The sequence below is a fragment of the Nannobrachium achirus genome, assembly GCF_963921795.1.
Source record: "Nannobrachium achirus genome assembly, chromosome: 20".
In the NCBI taxonomy this organism is placed as follows: Eukaryota; Metazoa; Chordata; class Actinopteri; order Myctophiformes; family Myctophidae; genus Nannobrachium; species Nannobrachium achirus.
The window spans coordinates 9560950-9583718 of NC_137827.1; the positions used below are offsets into that span (position 1 = coordinate 9560950).

At 45.9% G+C, this 22769-nt stretch overlaps 1 protein-coding gene across 1 annotated transcript in view; it reads left to right on the forward strand.

Moving 5' to 3' along the window:
* Window positions 1-2153: 2153 nt before the first annotated feature.
* Window positions 2154-22769, forward strand: part of kiaa0586 (KIAA0586 ortholog) — a gene marked incomplete at its 5' end in the record, with an annotated part of 74950 nt that continues 54334 nt past the window's right edge. Inside the window, 8 exons of the mRNA XM_080750810.1 lie at window positions 2154-2451; window positions 5438-5539; window positions 5970-6105; window positions 8933-9083; window positions 9875-9945; window positions 12159-12303; window positions 14082-14184; window positions 15943-16098. Of these exons, the coding sequence (XP_080606936.1) occupies window positions 2154-2451; window positions 5438-5539; window positions 5970-6105; window positions 8933-9083; window positions 9875-9945; window positions 12159-12303; window positions 14082-14184; window positions 15943-16098 (1162 nt within the window). The remainder of the gene's footprint in view (window positions 2452-5437; window positions 5540-5969; window positions 6106-8932; window positions 9084-9874; window positions 9946-12158; window positions 12304-14081; window positions 14185-15942; window positions 16099-22769) is intronic.

Consider the following 22769-nt stretch of genomic DNA (forward strand, 5'->3'; position numbering starts at 1 on the left):
TAAAATGTACTTTTCATCGTGCCTGTTGCTAAGGTATGGCAACATGACTGGTGTCTTGCACGCAAAACACCAGTTATGTTGCCATACCTTAGCTTTTTCTGAACTGACGCCACTGTTGATGACTGGGCGGAAGCAGGAAGTGTTGTGTTTTCAGTTTGTTATGTTTTGTTGTCAGTAACTGTTGCTAACTGTTGCTGCTGCTCACGTTTTTATCAGCTTTTGCTTTCAGTACAGCTTCTTTCTCGGGTTTATTCAAAGCGTCCATGTTGCCCTAGTGTTCTAACCTGTGTTTTAATCGTTTATCTCCGTTCACGGACAAGCTGGAGCGGGCATGAAGCGGGAAGTTTGAACGTCTACTAACTAAACAGTGCACTGGTGTCAGCGCAGGACACAGGTACATCACACACATTGTTAATAATATATTTTATTATGTATTCTAGGCGTAAATACATACATGTTTTCTTTTTCTCTTTTGCATACTTCTGTGTGTATATTTGTCTGTCATTTAATGCAGTGGTTCTCAACCTGTGGGTCGGGCGTCGGGGGACCCCCCAGTCCCCAAATTCACCCTTTGTTAGCCTTCTTGTTGGTCCCTGGCTGACCAACCAGCAGGCTCTATCTGCCTTGTCCCGCCCTGGTTCCGCCTTTTTTATGTTGAATTAGCTAAAACATTGTTTTTGGAGAAATAAAAACATTTAAAAGCATGCAGAGTCACTATACTGCCACTGAGCAGCTCCATTTTACTGAAACCAAGTTTGAAATTAGAATTGAACACGCAGAATAACTATAAGAAGCAACTGAATTAAAATGGTAGTGGATGGAGTGTCCCACCGAGTGTCCCACCAAGACAGATTAGCTTAATTGTGCAAAATTGTTTTCTCACTCAACAGTAAACAAACCAACTCAAGTTTATGTGTATAGAGGGTACATGCACATTTCTAAAGTGACAATTTAAGGACTTTTTAGTACCTCTAAAATGAGAAATTAAACATTGTCCAAAATTGTCAAATATTAGAGGCAGTGTTGTGAGCATGTAGATCTGCTATTTTCACAATAGAAACGTGTTATACGAAATGTAATGCCTCAACTCTTAGTGCTCAGGGTGGTGGGGTCCCCAGTTAAAATATGATTATTTTGGGGGTCGCGGCCTGGAAAGGTTGAGAACCACTGATCAGGGCTGCCAAGTCTCTATGAATTGAGTAAACAATGTAAACAAGCCTTTCTTGGTGTTTAAATCCTATTAGTAGACCTATTTAACTGTACTGTGTTATGCTTTTCCTATGCAAACTGCTTATAAAGTATTCAATTAACCAATCAATCAATCAGTGAATAAATAGAACCTTTCCAGCTTTTGCACTGTTTTGAACTCAAGCTGATGGGTTCCATTTTCTGATTATAAACATTTTACAAGCTCCAACAGCTTGGAAATCTATTTTTGGTGCGTGGCATGCTGTAGAGAGACTCTGCAAAGATTAACAGGCTTAATATGTCCTGAGCCTGTATTGCTAGTTGCTACATTATAGTAACAAGTTAACTCAACTGTATTTGTCCTGGTAGGTAGGTAATCCCATTTAAAGGCATAGTATGTAACTTTTTTTCTGCTTTTGTGTGACATACTAGAATGACAAAGTAGTACATAGCAATATTGCCCTCTGGAGTGAAGTTGGAAATATAGTTGCCCACCCCTGCTGTGGTTGTTTTGGTAAACACAGGTTCACACGTAACACGTAAACAAAAATCACGTACAGGCACCATCTTTAAAGTAACATAGGCCTTCTCATACGCTGCTCCTCTGCTCAGATTATTGCTTTATTCGAAAATAGTCAATCTACAAGTTTTATTAACCACTTAGGTCCTATTTTACACTCGGTGTGTGTTTGATATAACAAGCTTCACGTGAGCTTGTAGATCAGCTATTTTAACTATTTTTAAAACCCACTGACATTGAACATGTTCGAATATGATAGCATTAGATTATCAAATAGCATTTGATCATCAATTGAATTTCATGAAACAAGTAAACAAAAGATTATAAATTATTATTCATATTCGAGTAAATTGATTAAGTCGATGTATCTGTTGAACTCACACCCCTACGGCATACATGGTTGATTTCACACAATACCATGTGCTTTTATGTCAAGTGAAAGGTTATGCACTCGGACGAAGTGTCCAGCTGTGGTTCTGACGCCGGGGCCGTTTTGATCCGCTCCACACGGATCCTGTTCCCCGAGTGGGGACACGAGTCCCTCGACCGGGGACACGAGTCCCCCGACCGCGGACACGAGTCTCCCGACCGGGGCCACCAGTTCCAGCTGGCGGGAGTCGATTCGGTGACACCCTCCAACCCTGCTCCGGTGCTGCAGCAGTTTCCTGTTCAGTTGCCGTCCGAGCAGCACCGACCCACCAGGACAGAAGAACCTAAACGACCACGCCAGAAAGTTGACCAAGGTATGTATGTGCACGCGCACACACACACACACACACACACACACACACACACACACACACACACACACACACACACACAAACCGCACTATCCCAGCGATGTTGGCTATAGGGATGGGACGATTTGAAAATTTCATGTGACCGAAAAAAATGTGATTTACGATAATATTATTAACGCGATAATCAAAATATCCCCAACATCCATTATCCTGGGGCGGAACCTTTGCCCCAAAAAATTGCAGATCTATAAGCTCACAACGTGACGCAACGCGATTATCCGAACATTATCGTCCCATCCCTATCCATAGCTGGCTACAATCTGTAAGTTCCTGGGGCTCCCCTGGACTTACGTCACAGCACCCACTTTGAGAAACCCTGCTCTACCACAGACACTGGTTAACCAAACCATTTACCCTGTCATTTGTTGCTGACTAGGGTTCATTCATGCCATTTTCTCTGATCTTGCTCGTGGTACATCACTCATTACAAGTCTGATAAATTCAGGGTTCCCACGGTCATGAAATTCCTGGAAATATTTTGAAATTAGAAAAATATTTTTCCAGTACTGGAAAAGTTTTGGAATTGATCAAGGGTCCTGGAAGGTCCTGGAAAAAATAACTATGCATTGTCTTTCGTTATTGATTTTGTTAATACTGAAATGACAAATTAAACATTGGCCAAATTGTCAAATATTAGAGGCAGAAATTGTGAAAATATTTTCACAATAAAACCGTGTTCCTCAACTCTCTTCAAATATGATTATTTCGGGGGTCACGGCCTGAAAAGGTTGAGAACCACTGCCTGGCATACACTACCTGTCTTTGGGCATTGCGCATAGGAGTAAGCGACTCGTTATTGAGCTGAATTATTGATATATAGTCCTGGAAATCGGGTTCAATATTCTGGAAAGGTTTTGGAAAAGTTTTGGAAATGAATTGGTAAAGATGTGTGGGAACCCTGTAAATTGAATTGAAAAATGCCTTCCTCAACCGCAGAGAGAAGACAGAGCAGATCAGTGAAGTCCAGGGCCACCAAAGAAAACCAGGTATTTTATACTGTATCTATTGTGCTTCTTTTGAGGAATGGAAGGATACTTTATCATTGTTTTCCCGCTTTATTATAGTGTTATAAATTATATACGGTAAATTCTGTTGTGTCATCAGATGGATTTGATATGGTGCACTTCTGTTTATTTGAGATTGAGGGCATACAGTACATTAAACCATCACTTGTTCACATACGTATTGTGAGAAACATTTACAAAAAAGAAAAATGTAAAGCAGTCATATGAGTGTCAAACATGACGATTGGTTTTTACATATACTCACAGTGATGTCATTACGTGTGCATCCCGCATCAAAAACTCATTCAAGTCGCCCAGGGACTCATTCATGTCATGGCCCTGAGGTCCCGGGGATGCGCCTCCATTGGAGTCCATGTTAAAATAATTTACTTCTTCCACTTTTTTAATGTATTGTGTAAGATAAACACTGTAAAGATGTATTATCAGTTAAACCTGGAACAGCTAAAAACTATTTTCACTAGTGGTTCTGGGTCCTTGAGGGAGTTCCAGGGGGTCCCCAGATGAATGATAGTTAGGAACCAAATAGAACTTTATGGGTCTGTAACTCGGTGAACAAATGGAACCAAATGGACCTATTCCATTTGTACTCTAGTATTTTAACATTTAATATAAATTGGGGTCCCAGTGATATAAATATAATTAAATGGGTGTCTGTAGCCTAGTGTATTTAGAAATCCTAGTTCTAAGTTCAAACATTAGCCAAATTGTAAAATAAATATAAGAAATAGGCAAACATTTTGAAAATAGCCGATCTACAAGCTCACAGCGCTCGAAAACATTGTATTGAGGACTCATAAAACTTTTCTGGGACCCATTTGAATGACCACCTGTGGGTCCCGGGACCCATTACATTGAAAACCTAGTAACATCACTGTACTCATATAGGTTTCAATAAATGCAATTGTGTAGTAACAGTTGCCGTTTCGGGTATACATATCCTACACAAACATAGACTGCTACCGACGATTGCGCAAAAACACGTCACATCGCGACACACATCGGGCTTCCCGCAGTAAGCAATATAAGAATAAATGTCCTCTTTTTGTTAGTATGCATGATTCTTTCTTAAAATTCATATATTAAAATAATAATTTTGAGTAATGTTTTTGTCAATGAAGGAGACAAATCAGTTTCCATTCTTGAAGTGGCCTGTACCTTTGATTCTAGCGTAGAGGAAGCCTTTCTGACCAAAGTCATTAAATACCAGCCGCTCCTACAAACCATCATCACAGAGCTAGGCTATAGGTGCAATCTATTTGCGTTCATTTTTGGCAGCCTGGGACATGTACATAGGTTGGTTGTATTGTAAGAGGCTTCCAACAACTTGGGATGCCAAAAAGAAAGCAGCTAAACGTCTTGCAAAATTCTGTGCAATCTCTTCTACTATTGGTAGCCGCCCCCAAATATGGTGAAGGTGTTTTTACTTGTACCCTTGACGGGTATGTGGGTATTGGAATACTGGTACAGGATTTGCTGACCGTACATTATTTACAGCACCTTGTAATATTTGTGTGTGTGTGTGTGTGTGTGTGTGTGTGTGTGTGTGTGTGTGTGTGTGTGTGTGTGTGTGTGTGTGTGTGTGTGTGTGTGTGTGTGTGTGTGTGTGTGTGTGTGTGTGTGTGTGTGTGTGTGTGTGTGTGTGTGTGTGTGTTGCAGGATCCTGGTAGACCTAAGAGGCTGTTCACAGACAGACAGTCCTCTGCTCGGGGTAAGATTTTGTCTGTTAACCCAGTTCAACCAAACTGTTAACCCATTAAATTGTCTTATTAAATGTAGCTGTTAATTCAATGGTTAACTAAACCGCTAAATTAACCTGCTCATAATGACTAATCTGCTAATTAGCTTGATCAGTTAAATGAAGCTAAACCTCCATGTTAACCTTTCCCTGGGTTTGGTTTTCATAGGTTCTGGTTCTGGCAGGGGAGCGGGTGCTGGCAGTGGAGCGGGTTCTGGCAGGAGAGCGGGTTCTGGCCCAGTAACTGCATCTGGTCTGGGAGCTGGTTTGAGTCCTGCAGCTGGTAGGACTGTCACGATGATGACCTCAGTTTACATGACGACTTAATTGCCACTCAAATAATTGCGATTAACGATTTAATTGTGTTTGTTTTTTTGTTGACAATTACATTTCTGTTTTCTGGCTTGTACAGGCTTTGAAGTTGCACATGGCATATATGACACATAACCTAAATATAGAAAGAAATGACTGACATATTTGACAACCTTATACTTTAGAAATAACATTGATAGAGGAAATAGCCGATCTACAAGCTCACAACGTGTCATGATGCTTGTAGATCTGCTATTTCCACTATTTATGGAAAATGTTAGAAAATATGTGAAAATGTTTCAACATGAAAACGATTATGACAAAATAATTGCGATGGTGTCAAATAATTGCGATTACACGATTATGTCATGTAATTGTGACAGGCACAGTAGCTGGTTCTGGCAGGAGAGCTGGTTCCAGTCCTGTAGCTGGTTCCGGTCTGGGAGATGCTCCAGGCTCTGAGGTCTTGATCTCCCACTTCCCTGCAGGAGAGAGAGGAGTGGTCCTGGCAGCTCTGAAAAAGAGGTATGGAAATCTCCCCAAACAACTAAAGTTAAAAATAACACCCAATGTGAAGTGAGCGGTGGTCGTGCTTGCATACCGTCTTCAGACTAGGATTTGAGTCTAGGATGTACAGGCTATGCTACACACACACGTTTTGCTATGGCAAAACGCCGGGGAAAAAGGCTACAGACATACGACATATGACATCACTAGACAAACATGATGCTACGTACACACATTTTGCTATGGCAAAACGCTGAGGAATACCACCGCTCAGAAAGGAGCCTGTTTGACTTGATTGAAGTTGTTACAAGCTTAACACATAGACTGTCATAATAAAGCCTCTTAATGTGCATTAAGCCTTATTCGCATAGGTTTTTTTATGGAAACACTTCAAAATTCGAATAAACTTTCATGATCCGCAAAAACTTTTATCCGCTTGGAGGAGGTGGATTTTGAGGCTTTATTGAATAAACTAAATGCGCATTTGTGAATGGAAACGGGTCAGACAATAAATGCGAATAGATTATGACGTTGTGGGTCCATATCGTCCTCCAACTTAATACTTTCCCCTGCCGCTTAACGTCCATTGTATAGCGTAATAGCCCACAAAACAAACCGCAGTGACATGGACCGTGTGTAAATTCCTCCCATTTTCACCTCCCGGAGTCAAGCCATCTGTGGCTAACCCTTCCTCATCACACAGTGTTGCGTGCCAAAAGTACCGATCTACAAGCTCACAGCAGCTCGCATCCGCGTCTCTGCGCCGCGTTGTGAGCTTGCATATCGGCCACCTTCCAGAGGCCTTTTCTTTCATGCAGAGAAGTTTTGACCAAATATACAGATCCATAAAAAATTATATATATATATATATATATATATATATATATATTTTGTAAACGTTAATTTTCTTCTGTAATATAATTCAAACATTGAAACTTTCATATATTCTAGAGGACCCGAATTTGGTGGGTTGAGGGTCAGTCAGAGGTTCCCTAACTTCTTTGACTCAGGGTCACCCCTGTAAACAGCTTTTTCATCCACGGCACCCCTGAATTACATTGTTACCTTACAGCACCTCACAGTTATGTCAAATATGCAAATCTTTCCCCCCAAGATACAGTTTATGTCACGAGGTAAATTGAGAGAATATCTGTTTCCATTAGGACAGATCAAAAATTACTTTTATATAAAGCTCTGTAGAATTGAATTGATAAGTCACGGGAAAGACCCGCTGTGATTGGCCAGTAGTCACTTTGACTGGCAGCGATCCCTCCGTTTTTGGGGACGTCCGACGTCCGGCCTCCAGTTGTATGGGGCGGCATAGCTCAGGGGTAGAGAAACCGTTATTAGAGCACGAAGGGTTCCCAGTTCGAATCCGGGCTCCCCCTGAGTTAATGTCGAAGGGTCCTTGGGCAAGACTCTGAACCCCACATTGCTCCCGGTTAGTAGGTTGGTGCCTTGCATGGTTTCCTCCACCACCAGTGTATGAATGTGTGCGTGAATGGGTGAATGTAATGCACAATCTCTGTAAAGCGCTTTGGATAAAAGCGCTATATAAATGCACCATTTACCATTTACCATTTTGCTCCTATAATCTGCAGCGGTGGATGAGGCATCTAGCTTTTTATGTGGTTTGAACAGGGGCCACCAGGGTGTTGTGGTTTGAACAATCCAGCAGAGGGCAGAAGATTTCCACTTATTATGCTTTCTACTGATCTACTGTTCTACTGTATGTGATCAATCTCTGTATGCCTAATTATAATATGGTTGAGGTTGGTGTAATGTAGTGAACAGTAACAAATATAAAAAATATTTACCGGTATCCAGGAAACCCCCCCCCCCCAAAAAAAAATATGGGCAAAAATGTAATGCATTTTATTGAAGGTTATATGAAAAAGCAGACAACGCCACACTGATAAGAACCAGTATGCGCGTGCAGGTCCTCATCAAATGAACCCCACCGCTCATAGGATGCAATGGATAACTGGTCACTGGAGTAACAATGCATTCCATCAAACTTTCAGATGGAATGCATCTCCATCTGAAAATGTGTGCGTGCAACCTTGTCCAACCAAGGTCACAAATCTTTTACTTCCAACAGAAGAAGTGAACGTGAACACAGCTTCCGAAGTTCCGACAATTATTTTGTCCCATCAAACAGATAATTATCCAAATTTCTGAGTGTCTGTCTGTCTGTCTGAGTGTCTGTCACAACGTTTCTCCTCGGTGGCTGTAGCAATTGATCTGACTCCGCATGATCATTAGCATATGAACAGACCTAACCAAGACATAACTGCAAAGCCCGTTTGTCACTTTCACAAATCGTATGCTGTATATTAGCATGTTTATGTTGTATCTATTCTGCATCTAGCATGAGGCAACATGCTAGATGCACAGCTCTTTGTGTGTGTGTGTGTGTGTGTGTGTGTGTGTGTGTGTGTGTGTGTGTGTGTGTGTGTGTGTGTGTGTGTGTGTGTGTACGTTCAACACATTTTCATGTTATATTGTTTTTATTATATTACAAATTGGTGCTCTTTACATTTTGCTGGGTTCTCCAGCATTTCTTCTGATATTCCTACATTTCCACATGCAAGCACCACTTCTACAAACTACAAAGTTACTTTCAATCCCTCATATAGCCTATTGTACAGAATGTACACACCTCATCACCTACACTCTGCACATCATTTGAAGCACATATCTTTGAACGGGTAGGACTAGTGGTTATTGTACATTTTGGACACATTCTTCATAAGCCACACAATCTTTGGAAACTAGTGAAACTAGTGGCTACAATTGTATCTTCCTAAATTAAAGATCTTTGGTCCTACTCTGTTGCGCTCAGGTCTCAGAGCGCCCCCATGAGGAGGGAGGTGAAAGTGCAGCTGTTAGAGCCTGGAGCTGTTGGTCAGAGGAAGGAGTCCACAGACATCCCAGCAGGACTGGGCGCCGTGGTAACTGCTGCCGCTGTGGCCGCTACTGCCCCTTTAATCCAGGTGCATAATATGGGACTATAATACCTTAGATTATTATTATATGTATTATATAGTCACTGTCGGGTGGAAACCTTGTAAGTCCAAAACCCGTAACTTATCGGGAAATGTAAGAAATAAATCTGTGTTCCAAAAGATCCAAAAATGTAGTTATTATTTAGTCACAAGCTCTTGTCATTGATTAAATATTTATAAAATCCACAGACACACTTGCTTACAGTACTAACTACTTTGACGTTCTCTTTTAAAAATGTTTCTTAAAATAGCAGGGATTGCAGATCTGCAACACTGGTAGGAGATCAGCTATTTTTGCGCCTGTTGCGAGATACTTTGTACAATGAAGTAGGGCGTTAAAGACGGGGTGTGCCGTGATTCTAGTTCTAATTGCTAGTCAAGTGATCTCCAAACGAAATCTCCAAAAAATTATGATTTCAAGATATGTGCATTTTGATTTGGCCAAACTAGCAATAGAATACAACAGAACTTCAGAAGAAACTTCTATAACATGAAGCATGGATTGATGCACACACACATCCAATGAAGCAGTTCAGAACTTCAGGGAAGCACCCCAAATTATGGTGTGTGCTGCGCGGAGTGCGCGCACCATGTTTCTAAAATCACATATTGGGACATGGTCTGAAAATAAATGTCAGTCTTTGGATTCTTTGTGTCTCTAACCCCTGTGTACAATGGTTCCACCCGACAGCAGCAACATGCTTATTCAGTGTTATTATTATATTTATTTCATCAGATAGATTAGAACAGTAGTATTAATATTAGTACGTGTGTGGCAGGCTCAGACTAACCTGGAGCTGAGGATGTCTCAGGTAGCAGATAGTCTGAGGACATTGGTGGTCGCAAACAGGTATGTGCACGCACACACGCACACACACACACACACACACACACACACACACACACACACACACACACACACACACACACACACTCACACACACGCACTAGGGCTGCAACTAACGATTATTTTCATAATCGACTAATCGGACGATTATTTAAACGATTAATTGGATTATGGCACTTACTTAGCTATTACCTATGGATTTGATTTCGAGGTTCTTTTAGACATGTTTTAACTAACGAAAAAGACATTAAAGATGAATAATTCATTCAAAAATACTTAATTTAGTGCATTTTGCTCAGCTGCCGATTAGGTTGCTAATAAAAGACAAACAAAATTAATACCTTTTTCTGACTGCATACATTTGATTAGCTACACGTTCGTCAGGCTAAATGGTAACCGTACTCTTTTCAAATGGGTCATTTCAAAATAAATATTCAAAGTCATATATTTTATTCTTGACCCTGTATCCTGCACGGTATTAATACAAATTCCAGCGATTAGTTGCCGATTCAATTACGATTACTAAATTAGTTTGCAACTAATTTAATAATCGATTTGATTACGATTAATTGTTGCACACACACACACACACACACACACACACACACACACACACACACACACACACACACTGGTAGGACAGACAAAACAACAGCCTGCATTTAAATTGACGCCTTATTGTTATTAGATTTTAAATATACAACAAAAACAAACATGTGTTTCCATCCCATGGTGCCTTGCATGAATTTTGGGCATCAGATTACCTTTTGTCATTCATTCAGTTCTAGTGAGTGATGTGTGTGAGTCAATAATAATGTGGGAGGGGGCACTGTGGTCAGTCATGTGAAAGTTACAAAAATGGGTTGCACAAATCGTGGGATAAAAAAAATGGAAGTTTGCATAGAAAAAAGTACAGGGCATACAGTTCACTGATACAAGGTCAACTAAAAGGATCTAAACCACTAGAAAGTTCAATGGCTTGTTTAAATTGGGGTCCTTTTGTACTCAATTCATACAAAGAAGTGGGTGAAATTCGGTTTTGTGCAAGCTCCATAATGTTTGTTCTCAGAAAGAATAATAGAAAAGAAGATGGGTGGGGACTGAAAGGAGAAAATAAATCAAACATTAAAGGAAAACATGTCGAGAGACAAGAATCTAAGCTATCTACATACACATGTACAGTACGTGAAGCAGTGGGGGTGAGGTGGACTGAAGAGGTGAGTGCTAGCCTGCTAGGGGGGTGAGGTGGGGACTGAAGAGGTGAGTGCTAGGGGGTGAGGTGGAGACTGAAGAGGTGAGTGCTAGGGGGGTGAGGTGGAGACTGAAGAGGTGAGTGCTAGGGGGGTGAGGTGGAGACTGAAGAGGTGAGTGCTAGGGGGTGAGGTGGAGACTGAAGAGGTGAGTGCTAGGGGGTGAGGTGAAGTCTGAAGAGGTGAGTGCTAGGGGGTGAGGTGGAGACTGAAGAGGTGAGTGCTAGGGGGTGAGGTGGAGACTGAAGAGGTGAGGTGGAGACTGAAGAGGTGAGTGCTAGGGGGTGAGGTGGAGACTGAAGAGGTGAGTGCTAGGGGGTGAGGTGGAGACTGAAGAGGTGAGTGCTAGGGGGTGAGGTGAAGTCTGAAGAGGTGAGTGCTAGGGGGTGAGGTGGAGACTGAAGAGGTGAGTGCTAGGGGGTGAGGTGGAGACTGAAGAGGTGAGTGCTAGGGGGGTGAGGTGGAGACTGAAGAGGTGAGTGCTAGGGGGTGAGGTGGAGACTGAAGAGGTGAGTGCTAGGGGGTGAGGTGGAGACTGAAGAGGTGAGTGCTAGGGGTGAGGTGGAGACTGAAGAGGTGAGTGCTAGGGGGTGAGGTGGAGACTGAAGAGGTGAGTGCTAGGGGGGTGAGGTGGAGACTGAAGAGGTGAGTGCTAGGGGGGTGAGGTGGAGACTGAAGAGGTGAGTGCTAGGGGGGTGAGGTGGAGACTGAAGAGGTGAGTTCCATAACAGGGGAGGAGAAACGTTGGACCCTCGAAACTAATCTCTGACATATTGTTTGTAGATTTGTAGCTTTTTTCAGCTGTAAATATGCATTTTGCGTGAATTGGTGCGTTGTCGTGTAAACACACCAACCCTACGGACAATACGAGACAATACAACATGTACACATGTTTTGGTGACGACACCAAAACCAAAACTTACCCTGAAGAGGTGAGTTTTCATGTGACCTCCTGGTGTTGTGCAGGGATGAAGGAGTGATGCGAAGCAGGGAGGAGAACAGGAGGAGCAGAGAGGAGGAGGAGGAGAACAGAGTATCACACAGACTGGAACAACATCTCAACAGACTGGAAGAACTGGAGAAAATACAACAGAACCACTTACAACTGCAGGTACACACTGATGTATTGACTGACTAGTCTCGCGTAGCCAGACAACTATTCCACAATCTCCGAATGCTATATAGAGTCTGGAACGGCAGCTCTTGAACGGCGAGTATCGGAAGTAGCCACTGCTGCACTGAACTGTAGTCCCATTGGAAACATAACAGAAACACAATAGCTCAGACAAATTCATCCGAGCAGCATATTCTTGTTATGGGTGTATATTTTAAGAAAACGTTTGAAAACAACATGGAAGTAACACCAACAACACCAGAGAAAGACGAAATAACGGCCCCAGAAATATTGAAAGGAGACATAACGCTTCCAGTAGGACATGTTATTGTTACTGCACCAAGGGAGCGGTTGCGTCACATCCGCTTTATCTCGCACTCATCGTTTCTATTTCCGTTTGCCAGACTGTATGCCGGGAGCATTTGCCCGAAACGCGGAGGCAACAGTCTGGCCTCGCGAGACTATTGACTGACTAGTTTACTGGCTGGTTAACTCACTGGCGTACCGACTGACTAGTTTACTAATGACTTTTCTTTCCTACTTGAATTCATGGATATTTTTTGGTTTTTGTCACATTCCAATAAAAACCCTAAGCCCCCATTGAGTCCAATAGGGGACCCAAAGACACTTTGGGTCCACTACCAGAATCAATGGGGGTACATTTATTATAATCTAATTATTGGATTAGGAATGTGCCAAAAAACGAAAAAATGTCCATGAATTCATGTCTCCATGGGGCGAGTAGTTGATATAAAAAACTCATTTTAGGGGTAAAGTACTCCTTTAACAGCTAATCTCTGGCACAGTATGACGACAACCCGGTGGTTCTCAACCTGTGAGTCGGGACCCACAGGGGGGTCTCTACATGATTTTGGGGGTCCCCTTAGTTAGAGCATCAATAGTAACACACAGTCATAAAAACGGGTCATATATATTGGTCAAATTGGCAAATAATATAAGAAAGAGGCTAGATTTGTGAAAATAGCAGATCTACAAACACCTCAACTACTACAATTCCAAGTACTTGTCAGGATGGGGGGGGGGTCCTCAGTTCAAATGTGATTTGCTTACAACGCCTCGCGTTGTGAGCATGCTAGAACTACTATTTTCACAATTTCTGCCTCAAGTCCTTAAATTGTCACTTTAGAAATGTGCAGATACCCTCTACACTTAACCTGTATGTTGGTTTGTTTACTGTTGAGTGAGAAAACAACATTGCACATTAAGTTAACTCTCTTACTGCACATAGGATGTCTTAAACTGCCATCAAAGTAGCTTAAAAGTAGCTTACCTTTGCCATTTTATAGACTAATATCCATCCATTATTTCCAAACGCAATCTTTTGTAATACAGTCGTATCTGTCATCTGTCAAAACAGATGGCTCAGTGCATCCATTTTCAATGAACGAGGCTCACAAATGTCCCTTGCTCGCACCATAGTTTAGACTTTAGAGCATAGAAATGGAGAAACTAGATCCAGGTATAGAAAACGTCCAGAAAAGTGATTCCGCCTCCATTGTTGTTTGTGTGGTCAAGATTTGAGACCAGTGTTACAGTGTTACGCTACCCTCATCTTCTCACAGTGCTCAGACAAGGCAAAGAACGAACGAACGGCCGCTCGTTTGTTACTTGAATAGACGGACGAGCCTGCTCGTTCATAGCAGTAAAAGAGTTAATCCTCTGGACCCTGGAGGTCCCGACCCACAGGTTGAGAACCACTGCCCTAACAGACTGTCCGGTTCTCTCCACTGATTGGCTGCTTTTCCTCCAATCAGCGCCAGCTCCTGGGTGTGGTGACAGGCCCTGTGACCTCTGACCCCTCGCTGCCAAACCCTCCAGCCAACCAGCATCCTTCAGAGGCCACGCCTACTCACACAGGTATACCCGCCTTCAGAGGCCACGCCTACTCACACAGGTATACCCGCCTGCAATAAATCATTGGTGCTTTTTATGTCAATCTGGGTGAAGCATTAGGCCTGAACACATTATGACGCAATATTTTATGCTTTAAAGTTGTACCATGTAACTTTTTTTATAAAACAAATCTTAAAATTGTCCTAACTGTTAAATCGCTAAAGTTTTAGAACACCCACTCCGTTATTTTCAGCTTCTGAAGCCTTCTCTTTATATGTTTTCTATGATCCTGGCCGTGGACCGGATTTCGCGCCAAAATGACGTAATCTGCATCATCTGTATACGTTGTGTATACGTTGCCCAATCACATCGCCGATCATGCACACATGGTACACTACCGGCCAATCACAGCGCATCTTGAAGTGGGGTCGCCATATTTGTAGTCGCCCGTGTGTCTTTACTCAAAAGGTAATCTCGCCTACCAGGCAGGGTGAAGTCGTCCGTTTCTCCGGAATGCCTGAACGCACAGGAACCAGGGACCCCTCTAAAGATAGCTCTCGGCGTTGTGGAGGCAGACGCGGGGGTGTGAAGGTACGAAAAACGGGCGAAAGACGCGAACGCGACCGCGGTTTGCTATAGGGCTACTGACCACTAGTTGAGCATCTTACACAGTATAGCTTTAAATATAAAAAAAATAGCAGATATACAAGCTCACAGCGCGGCACCGAGTGCCGCGCTGCAAGCTTGTAGATCTGCTATTTTTGAAAAAGTCGTGAAAATGTGTGCAAATCTTTGAATATATGTATTTTCAAAGCGAACGTTTGTAACTCAAATTTTGCTTCTGGGTGGTCCCTGGAACAAAATATTTTGAGATGCGGGTCCGTGGCCAAATACATATCCTTTTTGGGGTCCTTCACATGAAAAGGTTTGAGAACCACTGTCTCTCAAGAACAGGCTAACTGAGCTCCAGTTAAATGAAAAGGACCTTTTCTTTGACGATGGCTGGCCAGATTGCTGACATATAGAAACATAGGTTTTTCAAAAAAACCTTAGAAGGATTCAAAAGACACTTATAGAATCGGGTCAAAATTCTAATTTTCAAGATTTTTCAAAAATAGCAGATCTACAAGCTCGCAGCGCGGCACTCGGTGCCGCCCTGTGAGCTTGTATATCTGCTATTTTTTAATATTTAAAGCATAAAATATTGCGTAATAATGTGTTCAGGCCTAAATGGGTTAAGTCAGATTGGCTTATTGTCGACATCGGCCAATCCTCTATCCTCTACGATAGAGTATCGCAGTGGGCGTGGTTTACTGGTGCCACTAAAAAATGGCTTTACCGACTGAGCTACCTGGTCGTGAAGATTCTGTTTTGTTTTTACGGTATCATCTCTATTCTGGGGGGGAACCATTGTCAAGTACAGAGCAAACTCTTGTCCTGTTGACCAAGTATAGAATGTTTAAGTGGTTGAATAGAATGAATGCACTGGATTTGTAAGATCATAGAGCTCCACAGATGCAGACGTTTGTATTTGTTGCTTGATTTTTCCGATTTTGGAGAGTCTTTAGACCACAGATTACCAATGTTTTTGACCCAAATTCTAAAAATGAATTCCACAAATGTAACTTTTAAGCCGAACTGAACATAGGCGATAAGCTCACAATGCCACTCGTCGCAATGCAACGCGTTGAGATCTTTTCACAAGTTTGGTTCCCGGGGAGACATAACATTTCTCTTTTGGGTCTCGAGTTATAAAGCCCTCTCCTCTCCTCTCCTCTCCAGGGCCCACCACCACCACCACCACCACCACCACCACCTCCTCCTCCACCCAGCAGAACCAGCGGGGTTCTAGGAGGAGTCTGGTGGAGCAGCCTGGCCCCAGGTCCTGCTCCTCCACCTCTCCCCTCAACACCAGGAGAAGACGGGACACCAAGCAAGGTCAGTTGGAAGTTGGAACTAAGGCTGCAACTAGGGCTTGTCACGATTATGACATTTTACATGACGATTAATTGTCTCTCAAATAATTGCGATTAATTGTTTAATTGTGTATTTGTCGTTGACAATTACATTTCTGTTTGGCCTGTAGGCTTTGGAGTTTTGACAATTTTATACTTAAAAAAGAGCATTGATAGTGGAAATAGCCGATCTACAAGCACACAACGCGTTGCGATGCGACACGTTGTGAGCTTGTAGATCTGCTATTTCCACTACTTTTTGAAAGTGTTTGTAACTATTAACATTTCCCAACATGGAAACGATTATGACGATTATGCAAATTATCACATGTTTTATTTTACATAAAAAATAAAAACATTCTGGTCCAGTGGTTCATTTAGGGGTCTAAGAAAGGTCTAAGAAAGGAGTCCAAGCCAGAAAGAAGGAATATATCTACATACAGGGTTCCCACACATTTTCACCAATTTATTTCCAAAACCTTTCCAAAACCTTTCCAGAATATTTTAACCCAATTTCTTCCAGGACTATATAACAGCAATGCCCAAAGACAGGTAATGTATGCCAGTGGTTCTCAACCTTTTCAGGCTGTGACCCCTGAAATAATCATATTTTAACTGGGGACCCCTGCTCCCTGACGAGCACTAAGAGTTGAGGAATTTTGCACAACACGTTTCTATTGTGAAGATAGCAGATCTACATGCTCACAACGCCTCGCGTTGTGAGCATGTAGATTGGCTATTTTCACAATTTGGCCAATGTTTAATTTGTCATTTCAGAGGTATTAACAAAATCAATAACCAAAGACAATGCATAGCTAGTTTTTCCAGGACCTTCCAGGACCCTTGATCAATTCCAAAACTTTTCCAGTGCTGGAAAAATATTTTTCTAACTTCAAAATATTTCCAGGAATTTCATGACCGTGGGAACCCTGTACATATTTAAAGCTATACTGTGTAAGATGCTCAACTAGTGGTCAGTAGCCCTATAGCAAACCGCGGTCGCGTTCGCGTCTTTCGCCCGTTTTTCGTACCTTCACACCCCCGCGTCTGCCTCCACAACGCCGAGAGCTATCTTTAGAGGGGTCCCTGGTTCCTGTGCGTTCAGGCATTCCGGAGAAACTGACTACTTCACCCTGCCTGGTAGGCGAGATTACCTTTTGAGTAAAGAGACACACGGGCGACTACAAATATGGCGACCCCACTTCAAGATGCGCTGTGATTGGCCGGTAGTGTACCATGTGTGCATGATCGGCGATGTGATTGGGCAACGTATACACAACGTATACAGATGATGCAGATTACGTCATTTTGGCGCGAAATCCGGTCCACGGCCAGGATCATAGAAAACATATAAAGAGAAGGCTTCAGAAGCTGAAAATAACGGAGTGGGTGTTCTAAAACTTTAGCGATTTAACAGTTAGGACAATTTTAAGATTTGTTTTATAAAAAAAGTTACATGGTACAACTTTAAGTTATTTATTTACACATGTATATACTGTACATATACTTATATACATCATACACATCATACACTTACATACATGACATGTATATACATGATGTAGTAACCTTGTTCAACCACATGGAGGCAGAAGTGTCCCTTCACTACGGGACACTCCTCCGAATGACTCTGCTGTATTTAAACAGTCAGCCGTATCATTTTGACATTTCTGTATCGTACCTTTCGTTGTTTACACACCACTCGACTAATATGTCTTATCCTGTTTTTTAAAGACTTTAAAATCTGACATGACGAAGTCCACTCAACTTGATAATAAAACAGTAATACACCTCTCACATGCTCCCATCAATTTACAATGAACAATCTAAGCATTTAGCAGACGCTCTTAATCCAGAGCAATGTACAATAAGCAAGGTAAAGCATCAGTACATCAACATCATTACATCAAATAGGAAGAAATAGTAGGCTAAAACAGGTCCACCAAGCACCTATTCAGTAATAACTTTATAAAAAAAAAATATATATATATATATATATCGTCGTTGTCGGGTGGAAACCTTGTATGTCCAAAACCGTTTGTTTTGTAGTTATCATTTTAAAAACGAGTTAAACTAAAAAGCACACAACGCCTCGCGGTGCGAGGCGTTGTGTGCTTGTAGATCTGCTGTTTTCACTACTTTTGTGCCACAGCCTTGTATGATGTAGCAGGGCTTTGCTATGCGAAACAATGTACAAATTTGAAACTTGGAGATACGAGGTTTCTGCCCGACAGTGACGATATACTAGCTAAAAATTCTAAAATAAAACCCATAAAAATGCTATCTAAATTACAGTATGCAGTATGATCATTGAGGGTAGGGCAAGTGCTACGGTGAGTAGACATCTATCTGTCTGTCTGTCTGTCTGTCTGTCTGTCTGTCTGTCTGCCTGCCTGCCTGCCTGCCTGCATTGGTGTATTGCATTCCGCCGTCTTCCCCAGGGTGTGTGTGCCTGTGTGGGGGCTATTGGTGAGTGTTGGGGCTAGGGGTGTGTGTGGGGGCTAGGGGTGTGTGTGGGGGCTAGGGGTGTGTGTGGGGGCTAGGGGTGTGTGTGGGGGCTAGGTGTGAGTGGGGGCTAGGGGTGTGAGTGGTGGCTAGGGGTGTGTGTGGGGGCTAGGGGTGTGTGTGGGGGCTAGGGGTGTGTGTGGTGGCTAGGGGTGTGTGTGGGGGCTAGTGTGTGTGGGGGCTAGGGGTGTGAGTGGGGGCTAGGTGTGTGTGGGGGCTAGGTGTGTGTGGGGGCTAGGGGTGTGTGGGGGCTAGGGGTGTGAGTGGGGGCTAGGGGTGTGTGTGGGGGCTAGGTGTGTGTGGGGGCTAGGGGTGTGTGTGGTGGCTAGGGGTGTGTGTGGGGGCTAGGGGTGTGTGTGGGGGCTAGGGGTGTGTGTGGGGGCTAGGGGTGTGTGTGGGGGCTAGGGGTGTGTGTGGGGGCTAGGGGTGTGTGTGGTGGCTAGGGGTGTGTGTGGGGGCTAGGGGTGTGTGGGGGCTAGGGGTGTGTGTGGGGGCTAGGGGTGTGAGTGGTGGCTAGGGGTGTGTGTGGGGGCTAGGTGTGTGTGGGGGCTAGGGGTGTGAGTGGGGGCTAGGTGTGTGTGGGGGCTAGGTGTGTGTGGGGGCTAGGGGTGTGTGGGGGCTAGGGGTGTGAGTGGGGGCTAGGGGTGTGTGTGGGGGCTAGGTGTGTGTGGGGGCTAGGGGTGTGTGTGGTGGCTAGGGGTGTGTGTGGGGGCTAGGGGTGTGTGTGGGGGCTAGGGGTGTGTGTGGGGGCTAGGGGTGTGTGTGGGGGCTAGGGGTGTGTGTGGGGGCTAGGGGTGTGTGTGGGGGCTAGGGGTGTGTGTGGTGGCTAGGGGTGTGTGTGGTGGCTAGGGGTGTGTGTGGGGGCTAGGGGTGTGTGGGGGCTAGGGGTGTGAGTGGGGGCTAGGGGTGTGTGTGGGGGCTAGGTGTGTGTGGGGGCTAGGGGTGTGTGTGGTGGCTAGGGGTGTGTGTGGGGGCTAGGGGTGTGTGTGGGGGCTAGGGGTGTGTGTGGGGGCTAGGGGTGTGTGTGGGGGCTAGGGGTGTGTGTGGGGGCTAGGGGTGTGAGTGGTGGCTAGGGGTGTGTGTGGGGGCTAGGTGTGTGTGGGGGCTAGGGGTGTGTGGGGGCTAGGGGTGTGAGTGGGGGCTAGGGGTGTGTGTGGGGGCTAGGGGTGTGAGTGGGGGCTAGGGGTGTGTGTGGGGGCTAGGGGTGTGTGTGGGGGCTAGGGGTGTGTGTGGGGGCTAGGGGTGTGTGTGGGGGCTAGGGGTGTGTGTGGGGGCTAGGGGTGTGAGTGGGGGCTAGGGGTGTGTGTGGGGGGGCTAGGGGTGTGTGTGGGGGCTAGGGGTGTGTGTGGGGGCTAGGGGTGTGAGTGGGGGCTAGGGGTGTGTGTGGGGGCTAGGGGTGTGTGTGGGGGCTAGGGGTGTGAGTGGGGGCTAGGGGTGTGTGTGGGGGCTAGGGGTGTGTGTGGGGGCTAGGGGTGTGAGTGGGGGCTAGGGGTGTGTGTGGGGGCTAGGGGTGTGTGTGGGGGCTAGGGGTGTGAGTGTTGGGGCTAGGGGTGTGTGTGGGGGCTAGGGGTGTGTGTGGTGGCTAGGGGTGTGTGTGGGGGCTAGGTGTGTGTTGGGGCTAGGGGTGTGAGTGGGGGCTAGGGGTGTGTGTGGGGGCTAGGGGTGTGAGTGGGGGCTAGGGGTGTGTGTGGGGGCTAGGGGTGTGTGTGGGGGCTAGGGGTGTGTGTGGGGGCAAGGGGGGGTGTGTGTGTGGGGGCTAGGGGTGTGTGTGGGGGCTAGGGGTGTGTGTGGGGGCTAGGGGTGTGTGGGGGCTAGGGGTGTGTGTGTGGGGGCTAGGGGGGTGTGTGGGGGCTAGGGGTGTGTGTGGGGGCTAGGGGTGTGAGTGGGGGCTAGGGGTGTGTGTGGGGGCTAGGGGGGTGTGTGGGGGCTAGGGGTGTGTGTGTGTGTGTGTGGGGGCTAGGGGTGTGTGTGTGTGTGGGGGCTAGGGGTGTGTGTGGGGGCTAGGGGTGTGTGTGGGGGCTAGGGGTGTGAGTGGGGGCTAGGGGTGTGAGTGGGGGCTAGGGGTGTGTGTGTGGGGGCTAGGGGTGTGTGTGGGGGCTAGGGGTGTGTGTGGGGGCTAGGGGTGTGTGTGGGGGCTAGGGGTGTGTGTGGGGGCTAGGGGTGTGTGTGGGGGCTAGGGGTGTGTGGGGGCTAGGGGTGTGTGTGTGGGGGCTAGGGGGGTGTGTGGGGGCTAGGGGTGTGTGTGGGGGCTAGGGGTGTGAGTGGGGGCTAGGGGTGTGTGTGGGGGCTAGGGGGGTGTGTGTGTGGGGGCTAGGGGTGTGTGTGGGGGCTAGGGGTGTGTGTGGGGGCTAGGGGGGTGTGTGTGGGGGCTAGGGGTGTGTGTGGGGGCTAGGGGTGTGTGTGGGGGCTAGGGGTGTGTGTGGGGGCTAGGGGTGTGTGTGGGGGCTAGGGGTGTGTGTGGGGGCTAGGGGTGTGTGTGGGGGCTAGGGTGTGTGTGTGTGTGTGTGTGTGGGGGGGGGGGGGGGTGTTGGGGCTAGGGGTGAGTGTGGGGGCTAGGGGTTTGTGTGTGGGGGCTAGGGGTGGGTGTGTGTGGGGGCTAGGGGTGTGTGTGGGGGCTAGGGGTGGGTGTGTGTGGGGGCTAGGGGTGTGTGTGTGGGGGCTAGGGGTGGGTGTGTGTGGGGGCTAGGGGTGGGTGTGTGTGGGGGCTAGGGGTGTGTGTGGGGGCTAGGGGTGGGTGGGTGTGGGGGCTAGGGGTGTGTGTGGGGGCTAGGGGTGGGTGTGTGTGGGGGCTAGGGGTGTGTGTGGGGGCTAGGGGTGGGTGTGTGTGGGGGCTAGGGGTGGGTGGGTGTGGGGGCTAGGGGTGTGTGTGGGGGCTAGGGGTGGGTGTGTGTGGGGGCTAGGGGTGTGTGTGGGGGTCTGGGGGCTAGGGGTGGGTGTGGGGGCTAGGGGTGGGTGTGTGTGGGGGCTAGGGGTGTGTGTGTGTGGGGGCTAGGGGTGTGTGTGTGGGGGCTAGGGGTGGGTGTGTGTGGGGGCTAGGGGTGTGTGTGGGGGTCTGGGGGCTAGGGGTGTGAGTGTTGGGGCTAGGGGTGGGTGTGGGGGCTAGGGGTGTGGGGATGGCAGGCAGGCAGGGTTGCTTCTGTGAGAGGGGGAGCAGCCATGTTGTCATGGCAACTCTTATTTCCACCAGTCATTCCCTCTACATCTTCCTCCTTTTCTCACATCTTTCTGTCCACCTTATACTCTCTCTTTCTGTCTGCCTCTTGGTCTCTCTGTCCCTGTCCGTGTCTGTCTGTCTCTCTCTGTCTATGTGTGTCTGTCTCTGTCCCTCTGTCTCTCTCTCTGTCTCTCTGTCTCTCTCATGTAGCACAGCGCTATTCAACCTGAAGGCCGTGGGCCGCTTGCGACCCCTGCAACCCACCTTTCCAGGCCGCGACCCCCAAAATAATCATGTTTTAACTGGGACCCCCCCACCCCCACCCTGACGAGCACTAAGAGTTGAGACATTACATTTTGTATAACACGGTTCTATTGAGAAAATAGCAGATCTCGCGCTGTGAGCACGTAGAGCACGTAGAGCATGTAGATCATGTAGATCGGCTATTTTCACAATTTCTGCCTCTAATATTTGACAATTTGGCCAATGTTTAATGTGACATTTTAGAGGTATTTAAAGGTCCTTATATTGTCACTTTAGAAATGTGCAGATACCCTCTATACACCTAAACGTTATGTTGGTTTGTTTACTGTTTGTTTACTGTTGAGTGAGAAAACAATGTTTCACATTAAGTTAATCATCTGGGAACCCCTCAAAATAATTTGGGGACCCCCTTGTGGGTCCTGACCCACAGGTTGAGAACCACTGGTGTAGCACATCAAGATGTCTCACCCGATCGTTGATGGCTGTCAGTCATCCCGATGGACGATGGCAACGTCCCATCGGTACAACCCTAATGTAGACATCTTAGAATTTTGTTGTTTTGCCATGTTTTCTCTTCTCTTCTTCTACTTGCTCTGCCCTCCCCACCTCCTGTTTTCTCTCCTGAAAACTACGAGTAACGGAGCTTGCACAGAAACACATTTCTCCCACTTCCACCTTCCACCCTGTTAACCCAGGATGTGGCAAACAATAAAACTGAGTCGATTTTACAA